The 26,606-nt window shown below is 60.1% G+C and overlaps 1 protein-coding gene across 4 annotated transcripts in view; it reads left to right on the forward strand.

Moving 5' to 3' along the window:
* The window catches only part of MYO7A (myosin VIIA), a 79,156-nt gene that overhangs the window by 38,651 nt on the left and 13,899 nt on the right, over window positions 1-26,606 (forward strand). For 3 of the 4 annotated variants that reach the window (XM_053670780.1, XM_053670781.1, XM_053670779.1), the window contains 21 exons: window positions 4,369-4,506; window positions 5,856-6,014; window positions 6,403-6,495; window positions 8,517-8,611; window positions 10,172-10,256; window positions 10,762-10,980; window positions 11,447-11,554; window positions 12,376-12,585; window positions 12,941-13,144; window positions 13,383-13,559; window positions 14,025-14,114; window positions 15,413-15,540; window positions 17,666-17,792; window positions 18,492-18,611; window positions 19,119-19,292; window positions 20,087-20,314; window positions 21,582-21,752; window positions 22,942-23,059; window positions 23,730-23,856; window positions 24,876-25,159; window positions 26,087-26,277. In XM_053670780.1, coding sequence (XP_053526755.1) covers window positions 4,369-4,506; window positions 5,856-6,014; window positions 6,403-6,495; window positions 8,517-8,611; window positions 10,172-10,256; window positions 10,762-10,980; window positions 11,447-11,554; window positions 12,376-12,585; window positions 12,941-13,144; window positions 13,383-13,559; window positions 14,025-14,114; window positions 15,413-15,540; window positions 17,666-17,792; window positions 18,492-18,611; window positions 19,119-19,292; window positions 20,087-20,314; window positions 21,582-21,752; window positions 22,942-23,059; window positions 23,730-23,856; window positions 24,876-25,159; window positions 26,087-26,277 — 3,246 coding nt within the window. The remainder of the gene's footprint in view (window positions 1-4,368; window positions 4,507-5,855; window positions 6,015-6,402; window positions 6,496-8,516; window positions 8,612-10,171; window positions 10,257-10,761; window positions 10,981-11,446; window positions 11,555-12,375; window positions 12,586-12,940; window positions 13,145-13,382; window positions 13,560-14,024; window positions 14,115-15,412; window positions 15,541-17,665; window positions 17,793-18,491; window positions 18,612-19,118; window positions 19,293-20,086; window positions 20,315-21,581; window positions 21,753-22,941; window positions 23,060-23,729; window positions 23,857-24,875; window positions 25,160-26,086; window positions 26,278-26,606) is intronic. The other variant, XM_037138101.2, reaches the window with a different exon arrangement.

Here is a 26,606-nt window from a genome sequence, read left to right on the forward strand (position 1 = left end):
TTCACCCCAAGTTAGCATTCCGGGGAGCTGGCACTAGAAGTTGTCAGCCCTGGACTGCCTTAGGCCCTGGAACAGCATCCCCGTGTCTCCTGACCAGCACCTTCAAATCACGGCCCCAACATGCTTCGGGTCCCAAAGGTGCTGGGGACCCCTTGGCAGTGGCACAGCTCTGTCGTCTCCTTTGCTTCCCTTTTCTCAACCCTTAATTTCCTTTCTGCTGAATACCGACACCCTCCCACGTCTGGTCTTCCTGCTGAGCTCCTCTTGTTTTCCACATGTCTGGCATCCCCCTGGAGTTCCAAAACGATTCAGGAAAGCCACAGTGGCAGGGCAGGGTGCCTGCATGGCCGGAGCAGGGAGCACACCTGGGCGGCAGGCGCTCCTCTGCCCATGGATGGGCCCTGGTACCCCACCCCCAGGCCTGCACTGTGGCTCAGTCAGTTGACAGGGTGAATGCAGGGCCCCACCAGCAGGGGGCCCCAGGCACCTGCAGCACTGGCACCGCAGCCCCGCCCTGACCCGCCTGTCACAGGTGTGCCTCTGAGCTCTCCTCCATCCTATCCTCTGTCCGCTAGCCTCGGCCCGCCTCCTGCCGGGTCCACCCACTGCTTCTGGTCTCAGATCATCCCAGAATGCCACTGAACCATGTCTTCTCCTCCCACCCCCTCTCCCCTCATCCCAAGCCTCATCCTAAGCATCTGGGAACCTCTCCACGAAGTTCCCATTCTCGGGCTCCTTCTCCGGGACCGAGGGACTAGGGCCCACTTGCTGAGGAACCGTGGAGCAGGCCAGGCATAAAGCCACTAGGACTCTAGAAAGGGCCCAGTCCTGAGGGAGTTTTGGGAGCACAGAATTAGACACAGCAGTGACAAATTTGAAACCAATGACATCTACTTTCCTGGGCCAGGCTGTGAGCTCTGCACTTATATTTCTCACCTCATTCACTGCCCATGGCCACTGTGTGATTACCACTGCCCCCGTTACAGCTGAAGAAGCTGGGCCCAGAGAGGCCTGGCTGCTTGCTCAAGCTCACACAGCTCGTGACGTACAGAGACTGGATCCAGGTCTGTCTCGGGGAGGTGCAGGGGCTTGTCCAAGGTCACATCCAAGCCAGGGCTAAAGTGAGACTTTCAACTCCCCGCTCCTTTTCCTTGCACGATGCTGTCTCTGTAAGCGTCGCCTCTAGGAGAGAGCAACGTGATAGCACTGTGAAAGGGACAGGAATCAGTGTGGGGAAGTGTGGCGTCATGGCTCATTTGGCACCGAGTGCTAGCTGCAGTGCCTTCCTCAGGGCGGGGGCCCAGACGCCTCGACCAGTGGCCTGAACTCGAGTCCCATGCAGGCCCCCACCCTGACTCCCATCCTTGCTTCTGGTCTCGGCCTCCCCAGGGTGGCCCGGGTGGCCCCACCCCAACCACTGCGGCTGGAGAGGTCAGATGATCCATAAGGATGGCAGCTCTTCCAGGGCATTGAGCACCCAGATTAATGTCTAACCCCAGTCACGTGTCCCTGGGGCCCTGAGTCCACAGGACGCTCTGTCCACTCTTTGTGAAGGTGGCTTCTCCTACCCGCACACACATGCTCAGGTGCCTGCTCCCCAGATCCCTTCTGTGAGTCATTTAACGTGGACTTTTGGACTTTTCACTTTTGCATTTGTCTCCGTCCCTTCCCCAAATAGCTTCAGATTATCCCAGATGACAAGGACCATCAGAAAGGACTACTTTTCCCTGCCGTGACGTAAAGCCAAATCAGGAACCCAGGTGGCCAGGGAAGTGAGAACAGCCCCTGCAGCCCCAGAACCCCATGCACTCCCTCCCTGATTCAGTCACAAATGTCCATTGAGTGTCCATTATATGCCAGACAGTGTCCTGCATCTGGAGGACACAGTAGTGAGCAAAACAGAAACACATTTCTGTCTGCATGAAGCTTACACCCTAGCAGAAGGGGAAATAGTTAAGAAGCAAAAAGATATGTACAGTACATAGTAGGTCAGGTGGTGATACATGATGTGGAGAAAAATTAAGGAGCAGGGAAAGCCGGTGGTGGCGCTTTGCAATTTTGAAGAGGGGGCGCCAGGAAAGGCCTTTCGGGGATGTTGCCGAGGAAGCCAGCCACGTGCATATGGAGGAACAGCGTGGCAGGGAGAGGGAACAGCGTGGCAGGGAGAGGGAACAGCAAGTGCAAACAAAGCCCTAAGGGGCTTCTCAAGCCCTAAGTGTGTCTGGTGCCTGTACGAGGGGCAGAGCAGGGTGGTGGGGAGACCAGCAGCCCCTGGGGCCAGACGTGTGGGACGTTGCCTGTCCTTATGAGGACCTCAGAGTTTATGCTGGGGAGCCACTGGGAAGTTTGGAGTGGGGCCAACACGAGGCTGTGTTTTAACAGCCTCCCTTGGGCTGCTGCGTCGACAGCAGAGTGGAGGGCACTGTGGACTGTGGGGAGCAGAGGCAGGAGCCCAGTTTGGAGTTACCGCTATAATCTGAGAGAGCCGTGCTGGTGGCTTGGATCAGGCTGGCAGTGAGGAGGTGGTAAGGAGTCAGCGCTGGGTCCATTTTGGAGGGACCAACAAGAGGCTGAGCTGTTGGATAGGAGAGGAGAGGAGCTGGGGGTGGTTCCTGAATTTCTGGACCAAGCAAGAGGAAGGTGGACGAAGTCTGGGAGCCCGTGGACCCTTGGAGCCGGCTCAGCCCCGCGCTGACAGTTAGGGTACCAGGCTCTGGGCACGGCAGGCAACCAGATGGACCCACCCGTCCTCAGGGGGCTCACAGCTCAGCAGAGGAAATAGGCCAGCCATAGCTCCAGCGTGAGGATCAAAACCAGACAAGGGGTGTGTTGTGTATATATGCTGTGTGTATGCTTTTTGTACCCACATGTGCTGTGTGTATGTGTTGTGTTTGTGTGTGCTATGTATGTATGTGCTGTATCCTTGCAGGCATGCTCTGTGTGTACACAGGATGTGTGTTGTGTGTAATGTATGTGTGTGCCCTGTGTGCTGGGTCATGTGCCGTGCACATGGTATGTGTGTGCTGTGTCCTTGCGGGTGTGCTCTGTGTGTACACAGGACATATGCTGTGTGTACTGTGTGTGCGTGCCCGTGTGCTGGGTCATGTGCCGTGCACATGGTGAGTGTGTGCAGCATCTCTGTGTGCACTGTGTGAGTGTGTCTCCCGGCCGGGGCGAGACTCCCAGCTTCCCTTAGCAAAACCTTAGGATAAGTAAAACTAAATAAAACAAAAAAACCAAAGCAAATAAAACTAGAACGGAGAACATGGCACATGTCTGAGTGGCAAGTGCTCGCTGTTGCTCCTTGCAGTTCGTTTCACTCTGGGGCGTGTCCTCTCTGCCTCAGCACCTCCACCTGCCCCACGGCTGCGTCTGCAGCCCTGGCTTTCGGTGCTACCGGAGATCGGTCAAATTGTGTCTCGTTTAAGGCATCAAATCTTACCATGATAATCAAATTCATTCCTAAGAAATCCTCACCCAAGAGAAACTGCCAGGAATATAGTAACATCAAAACGCCTTGGAACGGAATCTGGTTTCTATGTCCAGTTCCTGGGTGTTGGTCTGAGGTGGTCCACTTTGTGTTTGTTTGCTGCTCAGATCCGCCCCCGGCTCCCCCCATTTCACAGCATTCTGAGAGGGGTCTCCACCAGGGCAGGGAGGTGCCTCCACGGGCTCTCCCAGAGAGGGCAGCTGGCGGAACTCAGAGACTGGTGCCCGGGGCCACGCAGCGAGAGGCCAGCTTCTAAGGAGGCTGATCCAGGCCAGTTCTGCCCAGTCCGCTGCTGAGCCGCTGATCCCACGGGGACAGGAGGGCACAGGCAGTTCCCCTGCCCCCTCCCAGGGTCCCAGGTTGCTGTCACACACTCTTCATGATGGCACCATTTCCACTCGGGAAAGGGAGGCTCTGTGCTGCTGAGTCACCTGTCCAAGGTCACACAAGAGGTGGTGGGTCCAGGGTTTCAATTTAAGTCTGTCTAACCTGTCTTGAGGGAGGACCCCAGTGCCCTGAGATGACCAAGTCTGGCCGCTTGTTTATTCCTGGAAAGGGAGATTGGAGACTCAGAGAGGGCTGCCCCTTTCCTAGAATCATCCAGCACACCAGGGTGGGAACCCCAGGCTCCCAGGTGCCCCCGAGGCCCCCTCCTGGCCCAGGCCCTGCGAGGTTCCCTGGAGGGGGTGCATCTGGGGTCCAAGCCCCAGCCCAGACCAGGCAGGTCACAGGAAAACCCCAAGTGCCGGGGCAGCCTGCTTCCCTGTGCTGTTCTCCCTCAGGCACTGACCCCACTGACCTCCCACCCTCCATTCCCTTCCTGGAGTGCCGGAGGGGCACAGGTCAGCCCCTCCCACCGCTGTTGTCCATCCCCCCAGGGCGCCGAGACCAGGAAGCGCTCGCCCACACTCAGCAGCCAGTTCAAGCGGTCGCTGGAGCTGCTGATGCGCACCCTGGGTGCCTGCCAGCCCTTCTTCGTGCGCTGTATCAAGCCCAACGAGTTCAAGAAGCCCATGGTGAGCGGCCCTGGCTGGGGGGCCAGCCTGGATCTGGCCTGAGGGGCTGGAGGTTGGTGGAGGGGCCTGGCCATGGGGGGGGCAGGATGGGGGCTGGGTGACGGCCCACGTACCAAAGCTGTGGAACTGGAGGCACAGGGAGGTCGAGGGACTTCGAGGCTGCAGACCCCAAATCCCCACTGAGCACTCTGTCCTTCCAGGGCCCTGGGGTGTGTTGTTTACCACATGGATCTTCCCAGAGGCCCGGGGTGGGGTGGGACTCCTCCCTGCCAGGGGTCTGGCCTGGGAAGGAAGGCAGGAGGCCAGGCCTGGGTCAGGGAAAGTGCCCAGAGGGAGAGGAAACAGGTGCCGGAAGCCAGCCCTCTGCCTGCGGGCCCCGCCCCCGCCTGGAAACATTCCCCTGGGTCGGCTGACCCTGGGGCTCAGGACCAGGTCTGCAGGGGTGTGAGGTTCAAAGGGGGCTCCAGTGAGCTCCCCATCTAAAGCAGGAGGGCCAGGCGAATGAGGCCAGGACCCTGCCCAGGCGGTTGGATACCGTCTTCCCTGCTCTCAGATGCTCCCTGAACCTTCTCTGGGCCTGGACCCCTGGGTCTGAGGCCTGACAGGAGGACACCCTCATTCCTCTCCTGCCTCCCTCCTTCCTGTGTGTGGGAGGGCCCTTCCACTGCAGTAAGAGACTAGAGTCCCAAATGCAAATCGAACTGGTCTCTCCCTGCTGCCTCCATAGCCAGGCCCCTGAGCGCCTTTTTGGCCCCTCCAGGAACCCCCTGGCCAGCCCTGCCCTGCTTCCATCACAAAAAGAACTCTGTGCCACTTAGACAAATATATCTCTTTCTTAAGCACTATCCTTTCAGCAGCCAGAAAGCTGTCTAAATAATTACCAATCCACAATGTCTGTAGCACGAAGGGCACCCCCTAGAGTTGTGCAAGGCACCCGGCACCTGCCCAGCCGTAATACTGATGGGGACTAGCCTCCTCGGTCCCTGGAAAGTCCCCTCCACCTTCAGGCTTCTACACCTTTGTGCCTGCTCACCCTGCCTCTCCAGTGCCCCCTCCTGTCAGGGTCAGAGCAAAGACTGCATCCTCCAAAATGCCCCCTCTTGATGTCCCAAGGGGAATTAAGCCGTCTCTCCTCTGTGCCCGCAAAGCACCAGCTCACCCCACATGAGGGTCTCATTGCTTGCCTCTACGTGGGTTTGAACTGCAGTTCCAGGTTCATTCCCACCTTTGCTCCTCACCTGCTGTGTGGCCTTGGCCGCCCCGGGCTTCCGTCTGGGGCTGAGGAAATGCAGAGCAGGGCTGGCCTCCCTGCAGGAGCCGCCAGCACTGACACCCTTGGCTCTGGACAGCTGTTCGACCGGCACCTGTGCGTGCGCCAGCTGCGGTACTCCGGGATGATGGAGACCATTCGAATCCGCCGAGCTGGCTACCCCATCCGCTACAGCTTCGTGGAGTTCGTGGAGCGGTACCGCGTGCTGCTGCCTGGCGTGAAGCCGGCCTACAAGCAGGTACAGAGCTGCGGCGGGCCCTGTTTTCTCACTGAGACAGTGTGCAGGGCATGGCATCAGCTCGGCCACCTCAGGTACAGCTGGGAAAACTGGGGGCCAGGCAGTGGCCTACATTGACAGCTTCGGTGGCCACACGTGGACATCACACACGTGGTGTGACAGGAGAGACCAGGGCTACCAAGTGGGCCCAGGGTGTTAGATGTGGGAGAGGTCTGGCGGCCATCCTGCTGAGCTGGGAAGAGTGAGGGTCAGCGGAGGCAGGACCTTCCGGGACTTACACAGCCAGGCAGGGGCGGAGCAGGAGCAGGAACCCTGCCTCCTAACCCTGGGAGGTGCACCAGGGTGGCCTTTCCAACCACCCACTTTCTGGTGCCCCCCCCACCCCCAGGACGACCTTCGGGGGACGTGCCAGCGCATGGCCGAGGCTGTGCTGGGCACCCACGACGACTGGCAGATCGGCAAAACCAAGATCTTTCTGAAGGTGAGACAGGCTCTGACTCTGCCTTGGGGGCGGGGAACTTGCGTCACGGGCCACTTTAGAGAAGCTGCAGCATCAGACGAGGCCGGGCTGGGCCTTTGGATCCTCCTGTCCTGCAGTCAGCAAAGGACGAGGGGGTGGGGAACACGGCCTCCTCCGTACAAGAGGGGCAACTAGCACTGAGCCCGTCTGGGGCCTGGGGTTGGGGCCAGAGCGCTGACCCCAGGTGAGAGAGCAGAAGACCAGAGTGGGCTTGCCGGGGAGACCTGGAGTCCATCCTGACCCTGGGGCCGTCTGCCCTGGGACTCCGGGCGGGTGTCCGGCCCTTTCTGAGCCTCCTTTTCCGGTAAAATAGGCTGTGCCCGGGGCGTAGGGGGTGTGACTCTCGAGTGTAGCTTTAGGTCTTCTCTTCTGTGGTTCACCCCAGGCTCTGGTGGGCCCTGCCACCCCCTCACTCTCTAGTGTCTGGGGCCTGTCCCTACCGCTCCTGAGCACAGACCTGGCGCTCTTGGGCTCCCACTGCAGCCTGGGCAGGATATCAGAGCCGGGCAGCTGGGGAGGGGGCAGGGCTGGGAGCAGGAAGCTGGGTTGTGGGGAATCCTGGCCTTGGAGGGGAGCTTGCTGGGAGTCGGCAGCGGCTCTGCAGCTGTAGTGGGGACAGCGTGAGCTCCCAGCGTGGCCGCTTCCCCATTTCCATTTCCGCTGTGCTGGATTTGTGGCTGTTCTGGGTGACAGGGCAGGGCCCTTCCTCTGGCACCATGCAGGGCAGTGTAGGACTCTGTGTGGAGGGAAGGGAGGAGCCAGCCCTGAGCTGGAGGGAGCGCTCGGCTCCCGTGCAATTCCTTCCTGGCCGAGGGGCCGCAGCTGGCTCTTCGTCTCCCTGAGCCTGCATTTCCTCATTGGAAAAACGTGTGCCCTGTTCCCTGCCTCTGCATTTCACAGGTGCCCAGACCCCGTGGGGCTTTTCAGCCATGATCTTATTTAGTCATCACAGCAGCCAGTGATTATTAAGCCCATTTCAGGGGCTCAGAGAGAAGTGAGTTGCCTAAGGATAGGCCTGGGCTCCCAGCTGGCTGATGGCCAGTGCATGTAGGTAAGAGAGGGAAGGCGTACAGCATGAGGGCCAGACAGCTCTGAGGACATCATTGTCCCCATTGTCACCACTCTAGGCTCCTCAGAAATAGGCAGTGGTTTCCAGAGCCTCACTGGCCTCTTCTCATCCACTCACTCTCTCACTTGTTCAGACAGACGGGCGTGGCTGAGCAGCTCCTTGGGGCTGAGCCCCGTCCGTCTGTGAGAGCTGTGGTCTGCCACAGAGACAGCCTCCCCAGGGCAGGGCCCCTGTGCGCCGGTTCCCTGGGCCCCACTCCCACTCCGGTGCCTGGCACAGTGCTGACAACTCGACACTCAGTTCCTAGGTATTGAGTGAATGATGAGGTTTTGTCCAACCTGAGTGAGGGTTGGGGGTTCGGAGGTGAGGAGGAGAGAAGCCTGGAGAAGTTGGTAGGGTCTCGATCATGGAGGGGCTGAGTGCCAGCAGAGGAGACTGGGCTTGACCCGAGAACCGCGGGGTGTCACTGTAAGGTCACCGTCGTATTTGTTTTAGGAGAGTCCCTCCTTAAGGAAGGCCATGGGGGAGCGACAGAGACCAAGAGACTGGTTAGAAAGCTGCTGCCAAGATCCTAGGGGGTATGACGGTGGCCTCCCCAGGTCAGGAGGGGCTGACAGGACAGAGAAACCTGGAAAGGCGTGGGTTCAGGCAGAGGAGGCCGTGGGGGCGGAGCCAGTAATTACGCCCACTGCACCCTCTGACTCCATCCCGGCAGATTAGGCTCGCCCTGCTCCATCTGTCCCACAGTCACCCCCCTCTGGGCCGGTGGCTGTGAGAGGCTGCCCCATGGAGCCAGAGCAGGGCTGGGGGCCTGTGGGGCCCAACCCAGCCCCAGGCCTAGAATCCCAGGGAAGGTAGAGAGGGCCTTTGCTTGGATTTCTGGAGGCCGCTGCTCAGGAGCTCTGCCCTCCAGGACCACCATGACATGCTGCTGGAAGTGGAGCGGGACAAGGCCATTACCGACAGAGTCATCCTCCTCCAGAAGGTCATCCGGGGATTCAAAGACAGGTACGTGCCGGGACCAGCTCCTCCCCACCTCAGTGCACACACAGGTATGTGTGGGGGCTTAGATCACCTGTGTTCCCCTGAGTTGAACACTAGGAATAAGCATGCACACCCACAGAAACAAGCATACGCACGCATAGCACACGGGTGAACACACAGACACATAATTTTCACTGGCACATGCATGTGGATTCATGGGGTGCACACCTTGGGACACTGGGGTCTCACATGCTGATGACATTCCTCAGAGGAAGTCTGAGGCTGTATAAGTCACGCGGCGCTCCCCATTCTGCGGTGGTCCAGCTGCAGCAGGTCTAAGGGTCTCCTCGAGGTGAAGGTAGGAGTCGGCGTGGAAATCAGGCAGTTACGCAGCTCAAGGCAGGTGATGCTCTGAAGACCTTTATTGAAAGTAAGGCTGAAGCTTTTATACTATTCTAGCTGGCAAGCGATTTCAGCTGGCAAGCGATTTCAGCTGGCAAGCGATTTCAGCTGGCAAGCGATTTCGGATTCGTTGGCTTTTGCAGTTACTGTTGCTATGCTTCTTGGTCTGAACAGGAACTTGGCTGTCTGCCTTGGTTAGGCTGTCACAGGGGGCCTATTCTTATTCTGCGTATTAGATATGTCTAAAATTGACTTGGGGGTAAACATGCCCTCCATGCCACGTCCACCAGGTTGGAAAATGCTTCTTTGAAGTCTTGGACCTCCCTTCCTGACTTTGTCAAGGAAGGGATCCAACTGTGGATGTGGCACCGTTCCACGTAAAGGCCTGTGTAGCTGCGACAACTCACCAACCAGCAGGACTGGGGTGCGACCCAGGCCCACAAAAATGCCACAACTTGCCCATTTTGCAGTTCATCTGGTCCTCCCTCCCTCTCTCCATCTATCTGTCTATCTGTCCATCCCTTCATCCACCTACCTGTCTGTTCATCTGTGCATCTGTCCATCCACCTAGCCATTCCCTCCCACAGTTGCTCACTTGTTCACCCGTGTGTCTAGGCATCGGCTGGCTGGCTCATTCACATTCCTCCCGTATTTATCTCTACGCTCAGTAGGATGTCTGATGTGTGGTGTCCTTGTCCTCCATCAGGTTATAGGTGACTGTCATCCTGTGGAAGCCACCTAGTGTGTGCCGGGGAACAGCACTGCCTCACTCAGTCTGCCTGTGTGGGCTCTAGTTCCACCCTCATCAAGTCTCAGTTTTCTCATCTCTAGAATGGGGAAGTTTGACAGTAGTGAGTGATGTGCAGAGTGTTAAAATTTTTTACTCCTTAATCATCTTTCATATTATTTACTTGTCATTCATATAATAAACACCATTGGAAAGTCTCTATATTGGGTTCATATGACAAGTCTGTGAACAGTCAGGGCAGGTATTATTCTTCCCACTTTGCAGATGAGGAAGTTGAGGCAGAGAGGTGATACGCTGCTGTCCCGTGTCATGTATGTGGGAGACACAGAGCTGGGACTAGCCCTGCTCTCCTGATTCCAAACCCCACCTGCACCCTGGCAGCCCCTGGGCGCCATGTCTGTGCTTGGAGGATCTCCATGCCATGGCTGTTTCAGGTCCAATTTCCTGAAGCTGAAGAACGCAGCTACCCTGATCCAGAGGCACTGGCGTGGCCACAACTGCAGGAGGAACTACGGGCTGGTGAGTCTCCCCGAAAGGGCTGCTCCTGGCCCCAGGAGCACGCCCCCTGCTGTTACCATAGCAGCAGGATGTACCTGTGCCTAGAGACGGGTGGCCTCCTGCCACTGCCCCAGCCTGCGCCTCCCATTTCTCCAGTCCCAGGTCTGGTTCGGTGGCTTTTCCCACCTGGTCCCCAATGTTTAGGCTCTTCTTCTAGGATGTCTTGATGACTGTGAGCACTAGGTCCTTAGAGAGCTCAGAGGGGGCTGGAAGCAGCCGCGTCCCACCGACCTCTGTGGAACAGCTGGGCTTGGGGCTGGGGAGGTGGACAGGAAGGAGAGCAGCTCCGGCCCCAGGGTGGGGAAGCCAAGGCCGCTCCCTGGGAAACTCACCTGAGAGGGGACAGCTCACCCAGGGAGGACAGAGCTGTTCCTTGGGGCCTGTCAGCGGGAAGGCGGGGCCGGGAGGCAGTGCAGCGACTGCGTCTGTGGGCAGTTGGGGCTCTGAGCGGGCACTGTCCTTGCAGATGCGGCTGGGCTTCTTGCGGCTGCAGGCCCTGCATCGCTCCCGGAAGCTGCACCAGCAGTACCGCCTGGCCCGCCGGCGCATCATCGAGTTCCAGGCCCGCTGCCGGGCCTACCTGGTGCGCAAGGCCTTCCGCCACCGCCTCTGGGCTGTGCTCACCGTGCAGGCCTACGTCCGCGGCATGATCGCCCGCAGGCTGCACCGGCGCCTCAGGGCTGAGGTGAGGAGCGGGGGTCCACAGCATCTGCGGCTCCCAGCCCGGAGGGGCGTGGCCTCCGGGGCGTGGCCTCAGGGTGTGGCCTCCGAGGGGCGCTGTTCCCCATCAGGGAGACTAACCACCCCCATTTGTTGGCTGAGACTTCGAACTGTGTCTCCTCTGAGAGATGACAAAACTGGGACCAGACCCCACATTTTCACTCCCCTAACCAAGGGCAGGACTGGGGATCCCAGTCAGTCTCCCGAATCTTTGGGAGACTGAGGTGAACCTGTTTTGGTTTGGGGATCAGTGTTGCCCCCAGCCTGCTCTGTACCCTGGAGATATTCTCAGATGCCTCAGTTTCCCTGTCTTTCGAATTATTTGGTACATTTGCTCCCAGTCCTGTAGCTCAGTCGGGGGCTGGGGTAGAGCTGGCAGGAAGCCCTGTGACAGTGTCATTTGGTGCCCACCCTGCTTTCCCTCCCCTCAGTACCGGCGGCGCCTGGAGGCTGAGAAAATGCGGCTGGCAGAGGAGGAGAAGCTCCGGAAGGAGATGAGTGCCAAGATGGCCAAGGAGGAGGCCGAACGCAAGCACCAGGTGCGCAGAGAAATGTCCCAGCCCTCAGATGTCCATTCGCTGGTTCGACAGCCTTCACTCCACACTGGCTGTCCATCCTCCATCCCTGCCACTTCCTCCTTTGTTTGTACCCTGGGTGCTTGGTCCTGGGCCAGGACAAAGCTCAGGGGCTGTGATCCTCAGTGCGAGGGCCCACGCCCTGAGGAGGGCCTTTTCTAGCTGGGAGACACACCCAGACAAAAGCCCGAGCGGGTCAGAGCCTGGGTGTGGAGCGCCTGCTCTGTGTGGCGACTGACCACGTGGAACGCAGAGTGCTCTGAGTGTGTAAGACACACGGGAGTTTTAAGACAGTGAGAGGAAAAGGGATATAAACTCTCTCAGTCCTGTTTTTAGAATATTAATTACATGTTGAGGTTGTAGGTTGGAGATATTGGGTTAAATATAACATTATTAAAATCGATCTCACTTATTTCCTTTTACTGTTTAGCTTGCATTGTGTTTCTGGTGGACAGCGCTGGTCTAAAGCCTTGACCCAGCTTCTGTGGGATTTTTGGGTTGGTGGGGTTCCCTCCAGCTGGGGAGGCATGTGCAGACTTCCTGGAGGTGGTGTTCCAGCTGAGCCCCAGAGGGCAGGCGGCATTACTGTCTGGGTGGTTGTCTGTCTGCACTAGGCTTTGAGGCCCAGGGTGGGGAAGCCCAAGCCTCGGTCCTTCCCAGTGGCCACGAGGCCCAGGGGAAGGTTGGGACTGTGGCCTGGCTGCTGCAGGGGCTCTCGGGCTCCCCAGGGAGGGCTTGTTCTCTGAGGCGGTCTCCTCAGCATCACCCACCCCCTGCCTTCCCAGGAGCGTCTGGCCCAGCTGGCTCGCGAGGACGCTGAGCGGGAGCTGAAGGAAAAGGAGGAAGCTCGGCGGAAGAAGGAGCTCCTGGAGCAGATGGAGCGGGCGCGCCACGAGCCCATCAATCACTCGGACATGGTGGACAAGATGTTTGGCTTCCTGGGAACCTCGGGTGGCCTGCCGGGCCAGGAGGGCCAGGCACCCCGTGGCTTTGAGGTACCAGCCTGGAAACAGGGGCTGGGGGCAGGCCTCTCAGTGTGATGGCTGTGCCCTCTCTCATTGAGACCGCCGGGTTCCCTCTGAGCAGAGGGCAGCAACGATGACCTGGGTCGGGGACCATGGGTCCCAGGCCCTGTGCAGCCACCAACCTGCCATGTCAGGTCCCTACCAGGGACCGCTCACAAACTTCTACTCATTCATGTACTGAGGCCTGACCAGGCTGTGTCTGAGCAGTGAACAGGGCGGCCCAGCACACCCTCCCTGACGAGGCGCTGGCCCCGCAGGTGCAGCTCGGGGATGCAGCCCCGCCCCGAGTCCGCCCCACAGCAGGGAACCCCGCTCGCCTCCCCAGGACCTGGAGCGTGGGCGGAAGGAGATGGTGGAGGAGGACCTGGACGCCGCCCTGCCCCTGCCCGACGAGGACGAGGAGGACCTCTCTGAGTACAAATTCGCCAAGTTCTCTGCCACCTACTTCCAGGGCACGACCACGCATACCTATACCCGGCGGCCACTCAAGCAGCCACTGTTGTACCATGACGATGAGGGTGACCAGCTGGTGAGGCTGGGGCAGTGCCAGCAGCGTGGGTGCCGAGGGGCGGGCCTCCGGAGGGCTGGGACCAGGGCGGACTTCACCGGGCCTCCCGTCCGGGGCCAGGCCACGCAGGCAAGATCCCAAGGAACACCCAGCACAGTGGCCCTCCTGTGGGCGTCTCCAGCCCTCTCCCCAAACCGCCAGGTCACTCTGATGGCCTTTCTGCTCCGGGGCTCTCTGACTCACGCGGCTCTGCCCCCAGGCGGCCCTGGCCGTGTGGATCACCATCCTCCGGTTCATGGGGGACCTCCCCGAGCCGAAGTACCACACGGCCATGAGTGACGGCAGCGAGAAGATCCCCGTGATGACCAAGATTTATGAGACCCTGGGCAAGAAGACGTACAGGAGGGAGCTGCAGGTGCTGCAAGGCGACAGCGAGGTGAGGCCCAGGCGGCCACGCCGATGCCCCTCCCAGTGGGCAGTGCTGCCCGGTGTCCCCAGCCTCCGGGTCCTCGGCAGGGGGGCGGTCTCAAATTTGCCTCCACCTCCCCTCCCTGACCCCCAGCTCTCCTCTGTCTACTTGTGGGAACAGATAACTGGGCGTTTTGTGGGCTGTCAGGTGTTGACCATGCGTGAGTGAGGCCGTGGGGCAGAGCAGACAGCTCTGCCGTCAGAGCTTGCTCACTGGGAGTCCTGAGCAGGTTACACCACTTTTCTGAGTCTCAGTTTTCCCGTCTGTCGCTTGGCTGGTGGTGGTGGGGGCAGTGTCGGGGGTGGGGTGTGACGTGGGGTCTGCCCCGTGAACATGGTGCAGAGGTGAGACACTCCAGCCATCGACCCTTTGCCGACGGGCTTGTCATTACTTTGGCCCGTTTGCTTGACCCGGACCCCCACTGTCCCGCAGGCCCAGCTCCCTGATGGGCAGAAGAAGTGCAGCGTGAGGCACAAGCTGGTGCACTTGACCCTGAAGAAGAAGTCAAAACTGACAGAGGAGGTTAGAGCAGACCTCAAGCTGCCTCGGGTGGCCCAGGCTGGGACGAGGCTGGCCTTGGGACCCACAGGGGCGGGAGCAGGGCCCACACTGCCTGTCCTCAGGGTTCTGGGACGGCTGGTGACAGACGGCCTAGCAGGTAACCGAGGAGACAGGAAGACGGCAGGAAGCTCGTGGCAGATGGTGGGAGGGAGGACATTTCCTGCTGTGGAGGTTGATCTCAGGACCTCTCTGTGGGGGGAGTGTCCATGGGGCATCCACACTGGTGGTTTGTTGGGACCCACTGGTGTAGTCACCTTGCCTTTTCCGAGCCCCGGCCTGGCCCTGAGCTCCAGGGTCGCTCAGGCTGGGATCGCAGAGGGACACAGACCGAAGCCTCCGCAGCACCAGGGCCTGGCTCCCTGTGCCTGACCTCTGTGCACACCAGTCCCTCTGCCCCAAATTCCTCCTTCCTCTTCTCTGCCTGGGGGCGACCTCCTCCAGGGAGCCTCATGGGACCCCTCTGCAGCTGTGGCTCCTTCCCGGGGCTTCCGCAGCCTGCTTTGCCTCCGTCCTTGTTCTGTTCCCCGTCTGAGGCTCAGACCCAATTGTGCAGTCAAATCGGGCCCCAATTTGATTCCCACCTTTGTCCCTGGGTATCTGAGCCGTGCAGGGGAGAAAACACCCACCTGCGGGTCTCTAGGGGGACGATGCAGTGACAGCAGCAGGTGCTCAGTAGATATGAGGGCCTCCCACAGCCCCGCTGTGTGGAGAGGCACGTGCTCACTGCTCACGCTCTCACTCTCACTCCTGGGCTCCGGGCCGGGTGCAGGGCTGGAGGTGTGGGCTGTGTGAGACCAGAGAGAAGACCCCAGGCCAGGGCTGTTCACATGGGGGCAGGGCACTGGGGACAGGTGATGGTGACTGGGCGTTGGTGCCTGAGGAGTGCTTCAGGGGTCAGAGTTGCACGTGGGATTCCCTGGAGAGGTAGGCGTTCTGCCAGCAGAGAGAAGAGCAGGTCCCTGTCCTGGCTGAAACGGCTTCCCTGCAGTAGGGGGTCGGGAGGGGTGTCAAGGAGGCTGCTGCAGAGGTGGGGATCACCAGCCCAGGGCTTCTGGCCTCATGCACCAGTCACTGACCCAATGTCTTCTGCACAGAGCGGGGTTTGACTGGACTGGGGGTAGGAGGTGTGACCGTGGGGCCAGCTCTTCTGCCCCCTCCCAGGTTCTGCCTTGGGGGCGGGGAGAGGGCAGGCTCAGGCAAGGCAGGGCCCCTCACTTCCCCCTGCCTGGGTCAAGCCCTGTCCCCTCCCTGTGGCCCAGGTGACCAAGAGGCTGCACGATGGGGAGCCCACAGTGCAAGGCAACAGCATGCTGGAGGACCGGCCCACCTCCAACCTGGAGAAGCTGCACTTCATCATTGGCAACGGCATCCTGCGTCCAGCGCTCCGGTCAGCGCCCAGGGGGCCGGGGCCTGGAGGGTGGCGTCTGGCTGGGGAGGCGCCCTGCACTTCCTGGAGTGCGGTCCCGAAAGGTTTCTGGTGGCTGAGTCGTGGCTTCGTCACCTTAGCGATAGATTAAATTGCACTGGCATGTGTTTAGCTCTGCTTGTAACAAGCCTTGTGACCTTGGTAGAGTTGGTTCCTCTCTATAAGCCTCAGTTTCTCCATCTATAAATGGGGAATAATAATAGTACAAGACCCACAGCACGTGGGCAGATAAACCTCTGGAAAGTATGTAACGCAGGGGGCAATCACTAAGTGGGAGCTGTTGTCACCTGACATGCATTTTCGGCTTTAACCCCACCCCTGAACCCCAGCTCGCTTTCAGTGCCCTCGACCCGGGCCTGTGAGCAGGGTCACTGTGGTCAGCAGGCCTGGCAGGGCCTCTTGCCCCACTCAGGCCAGGAGAGGCGCCTCTCAGGTCCCTGGGGTGCTGGGGAGGCAATGGATGATCGGGTGTCACCAAGAGCAATGAAGGAGTCGGCTCAGCTGGGTCAGTGGAGGGGGAGCGGGACTTTCCTGAGAGTTCTGTGCACAGGGCAGGTGGTTAGGAGAGTGATCCGTGAACTTCTGTGCCCTGGCTGGGAGCGCAGCAGGATGGAGTGGGGGGCTTGAGCCCCATTTTACTGTTGGGGAAACAGGTCCAGAGAAGGGAGAGACCTCCCCCAGGGTCGGTAGCCTCCTGGTATTGCCCCTTGAGGCTGTCACTACTTCCAAGAATAGTCACAGCACCCAGGGCCACCCACCCCCAGGAAGAAGGGGCAAGAATTTGTGACCCAGTTGTCTCAACAGTAGACTGAAGCGGTCACTTCTAGAGACCGCAGCACCAGGAGCCCCGGACCCAGGATGGGAAGGCTGGGGTGTCAACGCCCGAAAGGACCAAAGCCAGTCCCTCCCTGTCTCGGCCTAGGTGGGCCCATAGGTCCGTCAGGTGACGGGGGCTGGGGGCTCCCAGCTGCAGGTGATAAAGTTTTCACTGGTCTGTGACCAGATGGGAAAAAAAGGGTGCTCTGAAAGGTAAATCTGCTTTATTTAAAGACTGTTCTCATCCTGAGACTCCACCTGCCTTACTTTTTGAATATTAAACTTGCCTTTGTTTTATGAAATAATTGTGATGTAATAGTAGGCAGGTTTGTGTAGTATGTGTTTTAAATGTCCTTATTTGTCATGATAAAAAGTTAGCAACCCCCAGGATTTATGATGAAGTTGCTCTGGTTTGTGAACTCTCAGATCTGGGGAGACACCGAGTCTCCCCAGTGTTAGGTCGTGGTCCTTCCTACCCAGGCCTGCCCTTCTGGTTGGGCAAAGAGCCGTGAGTGCCCCCTGCTGGTTACATCATCGCCAGTCTCGGCACTGAACAGGCCGGCAGTGTCCACACTGCAGCTCACCCGTATTGAGGGTTTACTGTGCAGGCACTTACTTCATAAGCCTTGGCTCGTTTTTCTGCGCAGCAATCCTGTAAGGAAGGCACTGTCCTTTCCCTTTAAAATGAAAGCAAAAAAACTGCCTTCATTGCTTTAATATGGTTACAAAACAATAAATGATTACATAAATATTTAAACATTACAGAAATGTATGAAGAGAAGGTCAGAGTCCCTGCTCATCCCCCCCCCCCACGCCCCAGAGAACACCCCTCCGCCCTGATGTTTTGGGTGTTTCCACTCTGCCAGGTGCCATTAGTAGAAAGTGCACCCGCTGTAGAGACCATGGGCCGGGCTCAGAAAGGTGAACTCCCCTGCCTGGCCCACTGGCTGGTGAGGGACGAGGCTGGGGCAGAGCCTCACTAAAGTGGTCACCAGTGGCTGGCCACTGTGCCCAGAGCAGGGTATGAACCGCCCTCTGGATCACTGGGTCCCCTCCGTGGTTTGGATTGGAGTCAGGGAGGACTTCGTGCCTGATGAGCCCGTCTCCAAAGCAGACCCTCGTCCCACGCAGAGCGCTGGCCCTGCCTTCCTCACCAGGCCCCATCTGCCTCCTCTTGGATGATCCTGGGCAAGTAGGAGAGGAAGGCAGCGGGGCTTGGGGGGCTTTTCCTCTGAGGTGGTCTTCCTTCCTCGCCTCCCCACCTGCCCAGGGATGAGATCTACTGCCAGATCAGCAAGCAGCTCACCCACAACCCCTCCAAGAGCAGCTACGCCAGGGGCTGGATCCTCATGTCTCTCTGCGTGGGCTGCTTCGCCCCTTCTGAGAAGTTCGTGAAGGTAAGGCAGGCGTCTGGCCTCTTTGGGTGCGAAGCGGGGGTGGGAGTGAGCAAGGGGAAGGAGGTCAGAGGGGCTTGGCAAGGAGGCCCCATCCGAGGCGCCTCAGTCAGGCCTCAGAGTCCCGCCAGGCCCGTCCTCCCGTCCCTTCCTCCCCAGCATCCAGAACCTCACGCTGTTCTCCCCTCGGCCCCATTTAGTTATGAGCAGGCCAAGTGTGACACAGCATCTCTTGGACCCTCTGCATATTGTCTTCGAGCAGGCACTTTAGTCCCTCTTGCCTGCTCCTTGGTGCCAGGCCCTGGGCACTGGGGACACAGAGACAGAATAGGCCACAGTGCGACCAACCTGGCTGGCCTGTGCGGTGAAGAGGGAGCACTCCCCCTGGTCAGGGAGGTGGCCCTGGGGGAGGAGGAGCAGTCCGGCTGGGGGAGAAAGGGGTGGAGTGTGTGAGACAGGCAGGAGGCAAGGCTGAGACTGGACGGGGCTGGTGGTGGCCTTACTGCCATCACAAGACATGCGGCCTGATTCTGAGGGTGGCGGGAGCCACAGAAGGCCGAGGGGGCTGCGGGCAGACGTTCCTGAAGAGCAGGTCCTGAGTGGGGTGGAGGGACTGCAGGCAGGGGACCCAGCGAGGCTGCTCGGATGGTCCAGGGCAGGGGGGCCTGAGTGGGGGTTTTCTCAGTGGGCCTCTGCCTGCAGTTCCTGCGGAACTTCATCCACGGGGGACCACCTGGCTACGCCCCCTACTGTGAGGAGCGGCTCAGGAGGACCTTCGTCAATGGGACACGGACGCAGCCGCCCAGCTGGCTGGAGCTGCAGGTGCACCCCGGCCCCACCAGGCGTGTCTGTGTGCATGGGGGTGCATGCGTGTCCCATGCCCTGTGACCCCTAAAACTCCCTGCTTTGGGATTCTGTGGTTCTTCACGCACCCACCCTTGAGTTCTGGGGTCCCAGGCCTGTCGGGACAGGGAAGCCCTCGGTGGATGGCTGACTCCCATCCGCGGCTTTACGATCAAAGTGACCTGGCCAGGCTTCCCTCTGAGCACAGTGGCTTCACTGCAACGTGGCCGTAAGGCATTTCATACAGTCTTGTGATGGTTATGAAACATGAGGGCAAAAGCCCTGGGTGTGTGGCAGTGCCTAGCCTCCAGCTTGGCCAGCACAGCAGGGCTCCCTGGCACCGGGCACAATGCCCCGGTGAGACGCTGGGGTTTGGAGACTCCGGGGACAAGTCCAGCCTCACAGGCAGCAGGGAGCCAGGAGCCCAGAGGGGTGGGGGGGCCTGAAGGAAAAGGACTCCCACAAACCTTCTTTGGCCACTTTCAGGCCACCAAGTCCAAGAAGCCCATTATGTTGCCTGTGACATTCATGGATGGGACCACCAAGACCCTGCTGACGGACTCGGCCACCACGGCCAAGGAGCTCTGCAATGCGCTGTCCGACAAGATCTCACTCAAGGACCGCTTCGGGTTCTCCCTCTACATCGCCCTGTTCGATAAGGTAAGGCCGGGCCTGCTGAGGAGCCTCCTGGCACCACCAGGCTGCCCCCGGCCTCCCAGCCCAGTGCTGCCACCTACTGGCTCAGGTGACATGGCACGGTTACTTAGCTTCCAGGGCCTTGGTTTTTTTTCTGTTAGCTGGTGGCAACCCAAGCTCTGGCCAACTCTAGGATTATGGAGTGCTCTTAAGCTCCTAAAGGAAAACTTAACAATGCAAAACTTAACAACGACTGAAACCCAGTCGGATGCAGCAAGGCCAAGGCAGTCCTTCTCTGGTGCTGGAGAAAGGCCCTGGCGGACACAGGCTGCCGGGACATGCAGCCACTCGGCTCTCCGAGGTTCCATTTTCTCATTTACAAACGGGGATGGGATTCCTTGTCAGGTTGCTGTGGCGATTTCTTTTCAATCCTCAGTGACCACCTGGCACATCTAGGCCTGGAGCCTTCTCTGTGGAGCTGGGCCTGGGGCGGAGGCAGTCTTGTCACACACAGGCGGGGTGTCTGCCCCCACCCTACAGGTCCAGGGACAGAACCACGTTGTCCGGCACAATTTGTCAGGAGTTTTCTCCTATACAGACAGATACCTCGTGTTTCAGTAACCATTTTTCTGTCAGAGTTTCACAAAAGCCTCACTCAAGGAAGCGGGAACTCCCGTGCAGCTGTGCCAGCTCTGAGCCAGGGCCGGGGTCTGGGGTCCCGTGCTGGGTTCTGCACCCGAATGAGAGCGGTGGGCTCTCTGAAGTCCTTCCCTGCTTGCTCACCCCTCCGCTGGGTGACCTCCGGCCTGTGCCCACAGGTGTCCTCCCTGGGCAGTGGCAGTGACCACGTCATGGATGCCATCTCCCAGTGTGAGCAGTACGCCAAGGAGCAGGGGGCCCAGGAGCGCAACGCCCCCTGGAGGCTCTTCTTCCGCAAAGAGGTCTTCACGCCCTGGCACAACCCCTCCGAGGACAACGTGGCCACCAACCTCATCTACCAGCAGGTGGTGCGAGGCGTCAAGTTTGGGGAGTACAGGTGTGAGAAGGTGAGTGTGGGCAGATCTTCTGGCTGGGCTTGCTTGGCTGGCGGCCGCCTTTCTGAGCCCGGGCTGAGTGGCACTGTCCGTGACCCACCGCTAGCTGACGTGGAGGCTGGTCCGACTGAGGGTGGGCGTGACCCAAGCCCCTCCTGGCCTGGGCCCTGCCTGCCGGGCCGAGCTCTGCCAGAGGAGAGCGTTCCCACGCTGCTGTGCTGACGGTGCGCACACAGAGAGGCAGCTTCACCACTTGCTGAATTGTTCTGGGTCCGGCTTGACTCTGCTCTCTAAAGGAGTCAGCGATCCGCTCACTAGACGCAGTTTGCGAATATGGGTCCCTTTATCTCCTCCTGAGGACAGGAGCGACGCGGTTGCTCTGCTTGCAATGATGGTGACGGTGGCCCTCGTGGTACCTAAGATTCAGCTGGTGGTTATGATGGAGGAAGGAGATGGCGATGATGGGGATGAGAGGGATGGTTGGTGCCAGTGGCGGCGATGGTGGAAGCAGTGATGGTGTGGGTGGGGGTGGTGACCGTGATGACGGTTTCGTGATGGTGGTGAGCTGACGATGTTCAGGCAGTGTGTATCAATTGCTAGAATTCTGAAATACTTTGGATTAGTGGGAAAACATCTACTGCCTTTAAGGCACCCAAGACCCCTTCCCTACTGGCCCTGCTGCCAGAGCCCCGGGAGCCCCAGACGGGCATCCCCAGGGCTGCTGTGCACCAGCTGCAGGCAGGGACCGGGCACCTGCCTGGTGCCTGCCTGGCTCTGCGAGGCCTCGGCCCTGCAGCCTCTGGAGTGCTCACACTTCGACTGTCCCCGGGGACGTGGTGACGGTGACGGAGTTAGTAACGCTGACACTCTCCCCTCACTCGGACGGTCTCCAGCAGTACCCATGCCCCCACTCTCCGGGACAGCCCCTGCCTGTCCCCTCATTTGTCAGCCCCAGTTCCATCTCACTGGGCTGAGGATGTGGTGGCTGAGCTGACCCATTCCTGGGGGGCGCCGGCTGGTCTCTCTGGGTCAGTGCAGGCACCTGCGGTGCCCGGGGACCGTGAGAAGGCAAGGATGCGGCCTTCCCCTCAGAAGTTCAGGGTTCCCCCAAGCACACGGAGCTCCTGGTGCCTCAGTGAGAGCACAGGGTTCAAAGGCCAGGGGCTGAGAGCTGCAGGAGGCCGGGCCTGGGGGGCTGCTTTGTCTGGAAGGGCTTCCCAGAGGGTGTGGGAGTGAGGATGGGAGCGAGGGCTCCACTCACAGCCCCGACCCGACCCAGGAGGATGACCTGGCCGAGCTGGCCTCCCAGCAGTACTTCGTGGACTACGGCGCCGAGATGATCCTGGAGCGCCTGCTGAGCCTGGTGCCCACCTACATCCCTGACCGCGAGATCACGCCCCTGAAGACGCTTGAGAAGTGGGCCCATCTGGCCATTGCCGCTCACAAGAAGGTAGGGGTGGGGGGTGGGGGAAGGGGGCGGTGGCTGGGGCAGGGGCTCTCCAGTGAGCTGGGACGAGGAGGAAGCAGCTGGGCAGTCAAAGGTGTCACAGTCCTCACCTGGCACGCCTGTCCCCAGGCTGCAGGAGGACGAGGTGGCTCCCTTGACTTCCTGCTTCCCAGCAGCCTTTCTCCACCGCGGACATCAGTTCACTCATGTCTTTCTGTCGTCTGTCCTGGCCTGGGTTCTAGGGACACAGAGATAGATCACATCCAGCCCTGCGGCCCCATAAGGGAAGGCATGGGCCAGGGGGCCTGGGGGTCCCCCTGCTGGCCCTACTAGAGCTGCAGCTCAGCAGTGTTGGTACATGTGGGGGGAGCTTCTAGGAAGGCCACTGTCCTCCCCACCTGTGAAAACTCTGGCCCACCCTCCTGCCTGGTGAGCTTTAGGTCCAGGCCCCCTTGGCCCCCTTGGCCCCCTTGGCCCCCTTGCCGGAAGCCCATAACCAGCCCTGAGTAGCTCCCTTCCAGGCTAAGGGGCTACCCAAGTAGAGCAGGGTATCCTGCTGGGGAGGGGTGGGAGACCCTGGCTGCTGGAGGGGACCCCCAGGCCTCCCCACCTCTGGGCCCTGGTTGCGTAAGAGCAGAATCATCTTTGCACACGAGTAGCCAGAGGGCTTCACAGACCAGCAGCCTCTCACCCCCTCGAAACATGGCCTCTTCCCATGTGGCTCTTTCACTTCTCTGGTGAGCTGCCCACAAGCCTGCACTCCTCCCTGAAGGCTCCCTGCACCCCTCGACATCAGGCCTGGCTTGCCCCCAAGTCCCTCCCCACCCCCCCCAGAAGAATGCGTGTTCTCCCCCACCCCTCCATCTCTCCATCCTTGGTGACTCCAACACCCGTCATACCTCTCACGCCAGCCGCTAAAGCCCATCCATTCCTTGCACCTGTCCTGGCTGGAATTGTGGGCTTCTCGGTCGCTCTGGGGACTGGGGAGCTCCCTGTGGGCGGGGCCTGCGTTCCCCTAGTAGGTGTTGCCCTCAGTGGAGGAAGAAACGAGTGGGGGGGGGGCAAGGCCACGGTGCACAGGAGGCACCACTTCTCTGTGGCCACTCCCGGCCTGGGGGCAGGGGCATTGGATTTCAGACAGAACACCTGTGATGTCTTTTTGTCCCCCCCATCCTTATCTGTCCCCCTCCAGGGGATTTATGCCCAGAGGAGGACTGATTCCCAGAAGGTCAAGGAGGATGTGGTCAATTACGCCCGCTTCAAGTGGCCCCTGCTCTTCTCCAGGTTTTACGAAGCCTACAAATTCTCAGGTACCACGGTCCCTGCTGCCTCTGCCCCCTTTCCACCCTCAGTCCGGCCCATGGCAGGGGGAGGGGATGGCCCGAGACAGGTGCCCCATCTCCTGCCTGCGAGGCTGCTTGGTTGCTCCAGGCCTGTGCACAGTCCAGCTGGGCTCTGTGGCACATAGTAGGTGCTCAGCGGCATGCTGGCTTGAGCAACAGAATAAGCCCTGAGATCGTAAAGCACCTACAGAAGAGGGGGCCCCAGAGCAGAGGCTGGGCAGACTCTTTGTGAAGCTGGAGTGGATTTGGTGACACAAACCCACAGGCCATCAGCTCAGCCGTCCTTGGGCTGTGATTTTGGGGCACCTGCTCTGGGCCAGGCCCCGTGCTGGTGCCGGGCTTCACACAATTGACAGTGGTCAGGCTGGGGAATCCTGGGGCCCGGGGGAGGCCAAGCCCTCCCACACCCACCTCGTGGCAGGGTGGGGACTTGTCCGAGGCAGCACAAAGACCAGGGGCTCACACCAGTGTCCTGGTCCCAGGCTTCGGCTTCCAGGGGGCTGTGCTGTCTGAGGCTCAGTCTCCATTTCTGTGCAGTGGGAATCAATGTGCTGCCCGTCTGGGCAGCTGTGAGGACTTGGCAGGGCTGGGCCCAGGAGGGGGAGGCCTCTCGCTCAGTGCTTGGTCTCCACCCCAGGTCCCAACCTCCCCAAAAATGACGTCATTGTGGCCGTCAACTGGACGGGTGTCTACTTCGTGGATGAGCAGGAGCAGGTGCTTCTGGAGCTGTCCTTTCCCGAGATCATGGCCGTGTCCAGCAGTAGGTTAGTCTCAGCCCCTGTACCTCGCTTCAGTGCGGGGCAGGGAGCTGTCGCAGCTGCACAGAGACCATGGCAGGGGTGGGGCTCGGTGTCCTGAGGCAGCTCTGTATGGAGGGAGACCCAGACAGACAGCTGGGGCAGGAGAGGACTCCCAGGCTGTCCTTTGGGTCACAGGGCCTTTGAGGGGAGTCTCTGCCTCTGCAGAGAGGACATCATGGAGGTGCAGGGTATGCAGTGGCCTGCCCTGGTCAGGCATAGCTGAGCAGTATGTGCGGGACTGTGCAGACTCCTCAGCACCCCCCCCACGGGGGTGTGGGGAGGTCTCTGCAGAGCATTCGTGGTAGTTCTCAGATGGGCGTGAGTGGCCAGCACAGTCTGAGGCAGTCCTAAGGTATATATGGAAAGACCTTGCCTAAAACTCAGGGGCCTGGGCAGGACTTGCCTCCTTGTCCTCAGCCCTAAAAAGAGGTCTTGATACTTCTCTTCAGTAACTGTGGTGAGAAATGCAACATTCGGTGGGAGAGCTCTTCATGAACCGGAGGTGCGGAGCGCATGAGCGCAAGGGTGGGGTGGGTTCCCAGCAGTGCTTCCCCTTCTGGGGCGTGTCCCACCGCCCCTGGCTGTGTCGCTGTGGGCCAGGGCTGGGCCATGGCCAGCTCTGAGCAGGCCTGCGCCAGGCACAAAGGATGCGGTGGTGATGAGGTAGTTCCCCTTCTCTTGCTGCTTCAGTTGAGAAGGAAGGTGGATACTGAATAGGTTATGTTAACGCAGGACCAGTGTAAGGAGGGCTATGGGAGAGCAGGGAAGGCTTCTCGGAGGAAGAGGTATCTAGGTTGAGACTAAAAAGTGAGTAGGAATTAGATAGCAAAAGGGAAGTGGGCTGGGCCACCACAGGCCTCCCTCTGACCAGGTGTGGCTTTGGCCGGGCCACACCTGGCTCGGGCTGAGCTGCGTCTGGCCTGGCTGGGCCAGCTCTCTTTGGCCGGGTGGTGCCTGACTGGGCTGGCCTTGGTCTCCTTCAGGGAGTGCCGTGTCTTGCTCTCGCTGGGCTGCTCTGACCTGGGCTGTGCTTCGTCTCACTCGGGCTGGGCAGGACTGACCCCGTCTGGGCCCTGTTCTTCGTGTTGGTCCTGCAGGGGCGCCAAACTGACAGCCCCCAGCTTCACGCTGGCCACCATCAAGGGGGATGAGTATACCTTCACCTCCAGCAATGCCGAGGACATCCGTGACCTAGTGGTCACCTTTCTGGAGGGGCTCCGGAAGAGGTCTAAGTATGTGGTGGCCCTGCAGGACAACCCTAACCCTGGTGAGTGGCTCCAGGCGCGGGCCGCCAGGCACCCGCCAGGGCGTAGGCAGGTCTCGCTCCACGGGTTGGCCCGGTGCTCAGAGCTGCCAGTCCTGCCCCAGACACTCATGGCTCCAGCTGGACCAAACAGCCAGACGCTGTGCCTGACTGGACCAAACAGAGACGCCTTCCATCTGTGCTCTGTGGGGGACCCTCCCCACCTCCCTCCCTCCCTTCCTTCTTCGGGTCTTTAGTACCTGTCCCCTGTCACCTCTCCAGGTGAGATCAGGGGCCCTCCCCAGCTTTCTCCAAATACCCGCCGCCTTCAAATGACGGCAGCGGTAACAACTACCCCGACTCAGCGTCCCCTGAGCCTCCCAGCCCCTGGGCAGCGCGGAGAAAAGACGGAGAGGAAATGGACCCTGGTCCTGCCCTCCATGGGGATGGGGGTAGAAACAGAGAGTGACAGTCCCCGTGACAGGAGAGTGACCAGGGAAGGCTGAAAGAGAAGCCCCCACAGCTTGGGGTTTGGGGAGGGAGATGTGTGTGCGTGCCTGAGGTGGCAGGTGGACCTCAGATGGGGCTGGAGGAAGTGGCCTGTGCGGGAGCTGCAGGGCTTGGTTTGGCGGGAGCCGGTCGGGGCGGGGGCGGGAAGCAAGGCGGAAGGCCAGGTCGGGAAGGCCAGCCCACAACAGGCCTTACGGGCATGTCAGGGAGTGTGGGCTTTCTCCTAGGGCAGTGGGGAGCCGCAAAAGGCTTTGAGCAGGCGTGTGGCCCACCCTGCTGGCCACGTCTGTGTGGAGGGCCATTGCGAGGTGGAGGCAGCGGGACCAGGGGACTGTCAGGAGTGGGGCGGGGCCGCAGCTCTTCGGCGTGAGGAGTGACTTCCAGATGTTCCAACCCAGACTCTCTCTGCCCACATGCGACCCTTCTCACCGCGCCTCCCAGCGGGCGAGGAGTCGGGCTTCCTCAGCTTCGCTAAGGGGGACCTCATCATCCTGGACCGCGACACAGGCGAGCAGGTCATGAACTCAGGCTGGGCCAATGGCATCAATGAGCGGACCAAGCAGCGCGGGGACTTCCCGACCGACTGCGTGTATGTCATGCCCACTGTCACCCTGCCACCACGGGAGATCGTGGTATGTGGATGGGGGGCTCTCCTGAACCCCTGTTTGTCTCCTTTCTGTGTCTGAGTGAGGGGTCTCAGTAAATGCACGGCCTATGGCTTCTGTGAAGGTGATCTGGGGGCCCTCGGGGGCCACAGCTTCAAGTTGCGGTGGGGGGGCTTTCAAACCTGGAGAGGAGCCTAGAAAGTGCAGCAGGTGAGGAAGTGCCCAGGGGCCGGGGATGAAGGGCGGGGACACCGCTCGCGGTGTCTGAGAGGGCAGTGAGGGCAGAGCTGGACGGGAAGCCCGCTTCCTTGGGCCCCTGAGTGCAGTTCCAGGGACTCAGAGCTCGGCTCTGCCAA

The sequence above is a fragment of the Artibeus jamaicensis genome, unplaced genomic scaffold (assembly GCF_021234435.1).
Source record: "Artibeus jamaicensis isolate MK-2021 breed Jamaican fruit bat unplaced genomic scaffold, CSHL_Jam_final contig_64, whole genome shotgun sequence".
NCBI classification, from domain to species: Eukaryota; Metazoa; Chordata; class Mammalia; order Chiroptera; family Phyllostomidae; genus Artibeus; species Artibeus jamaicensis.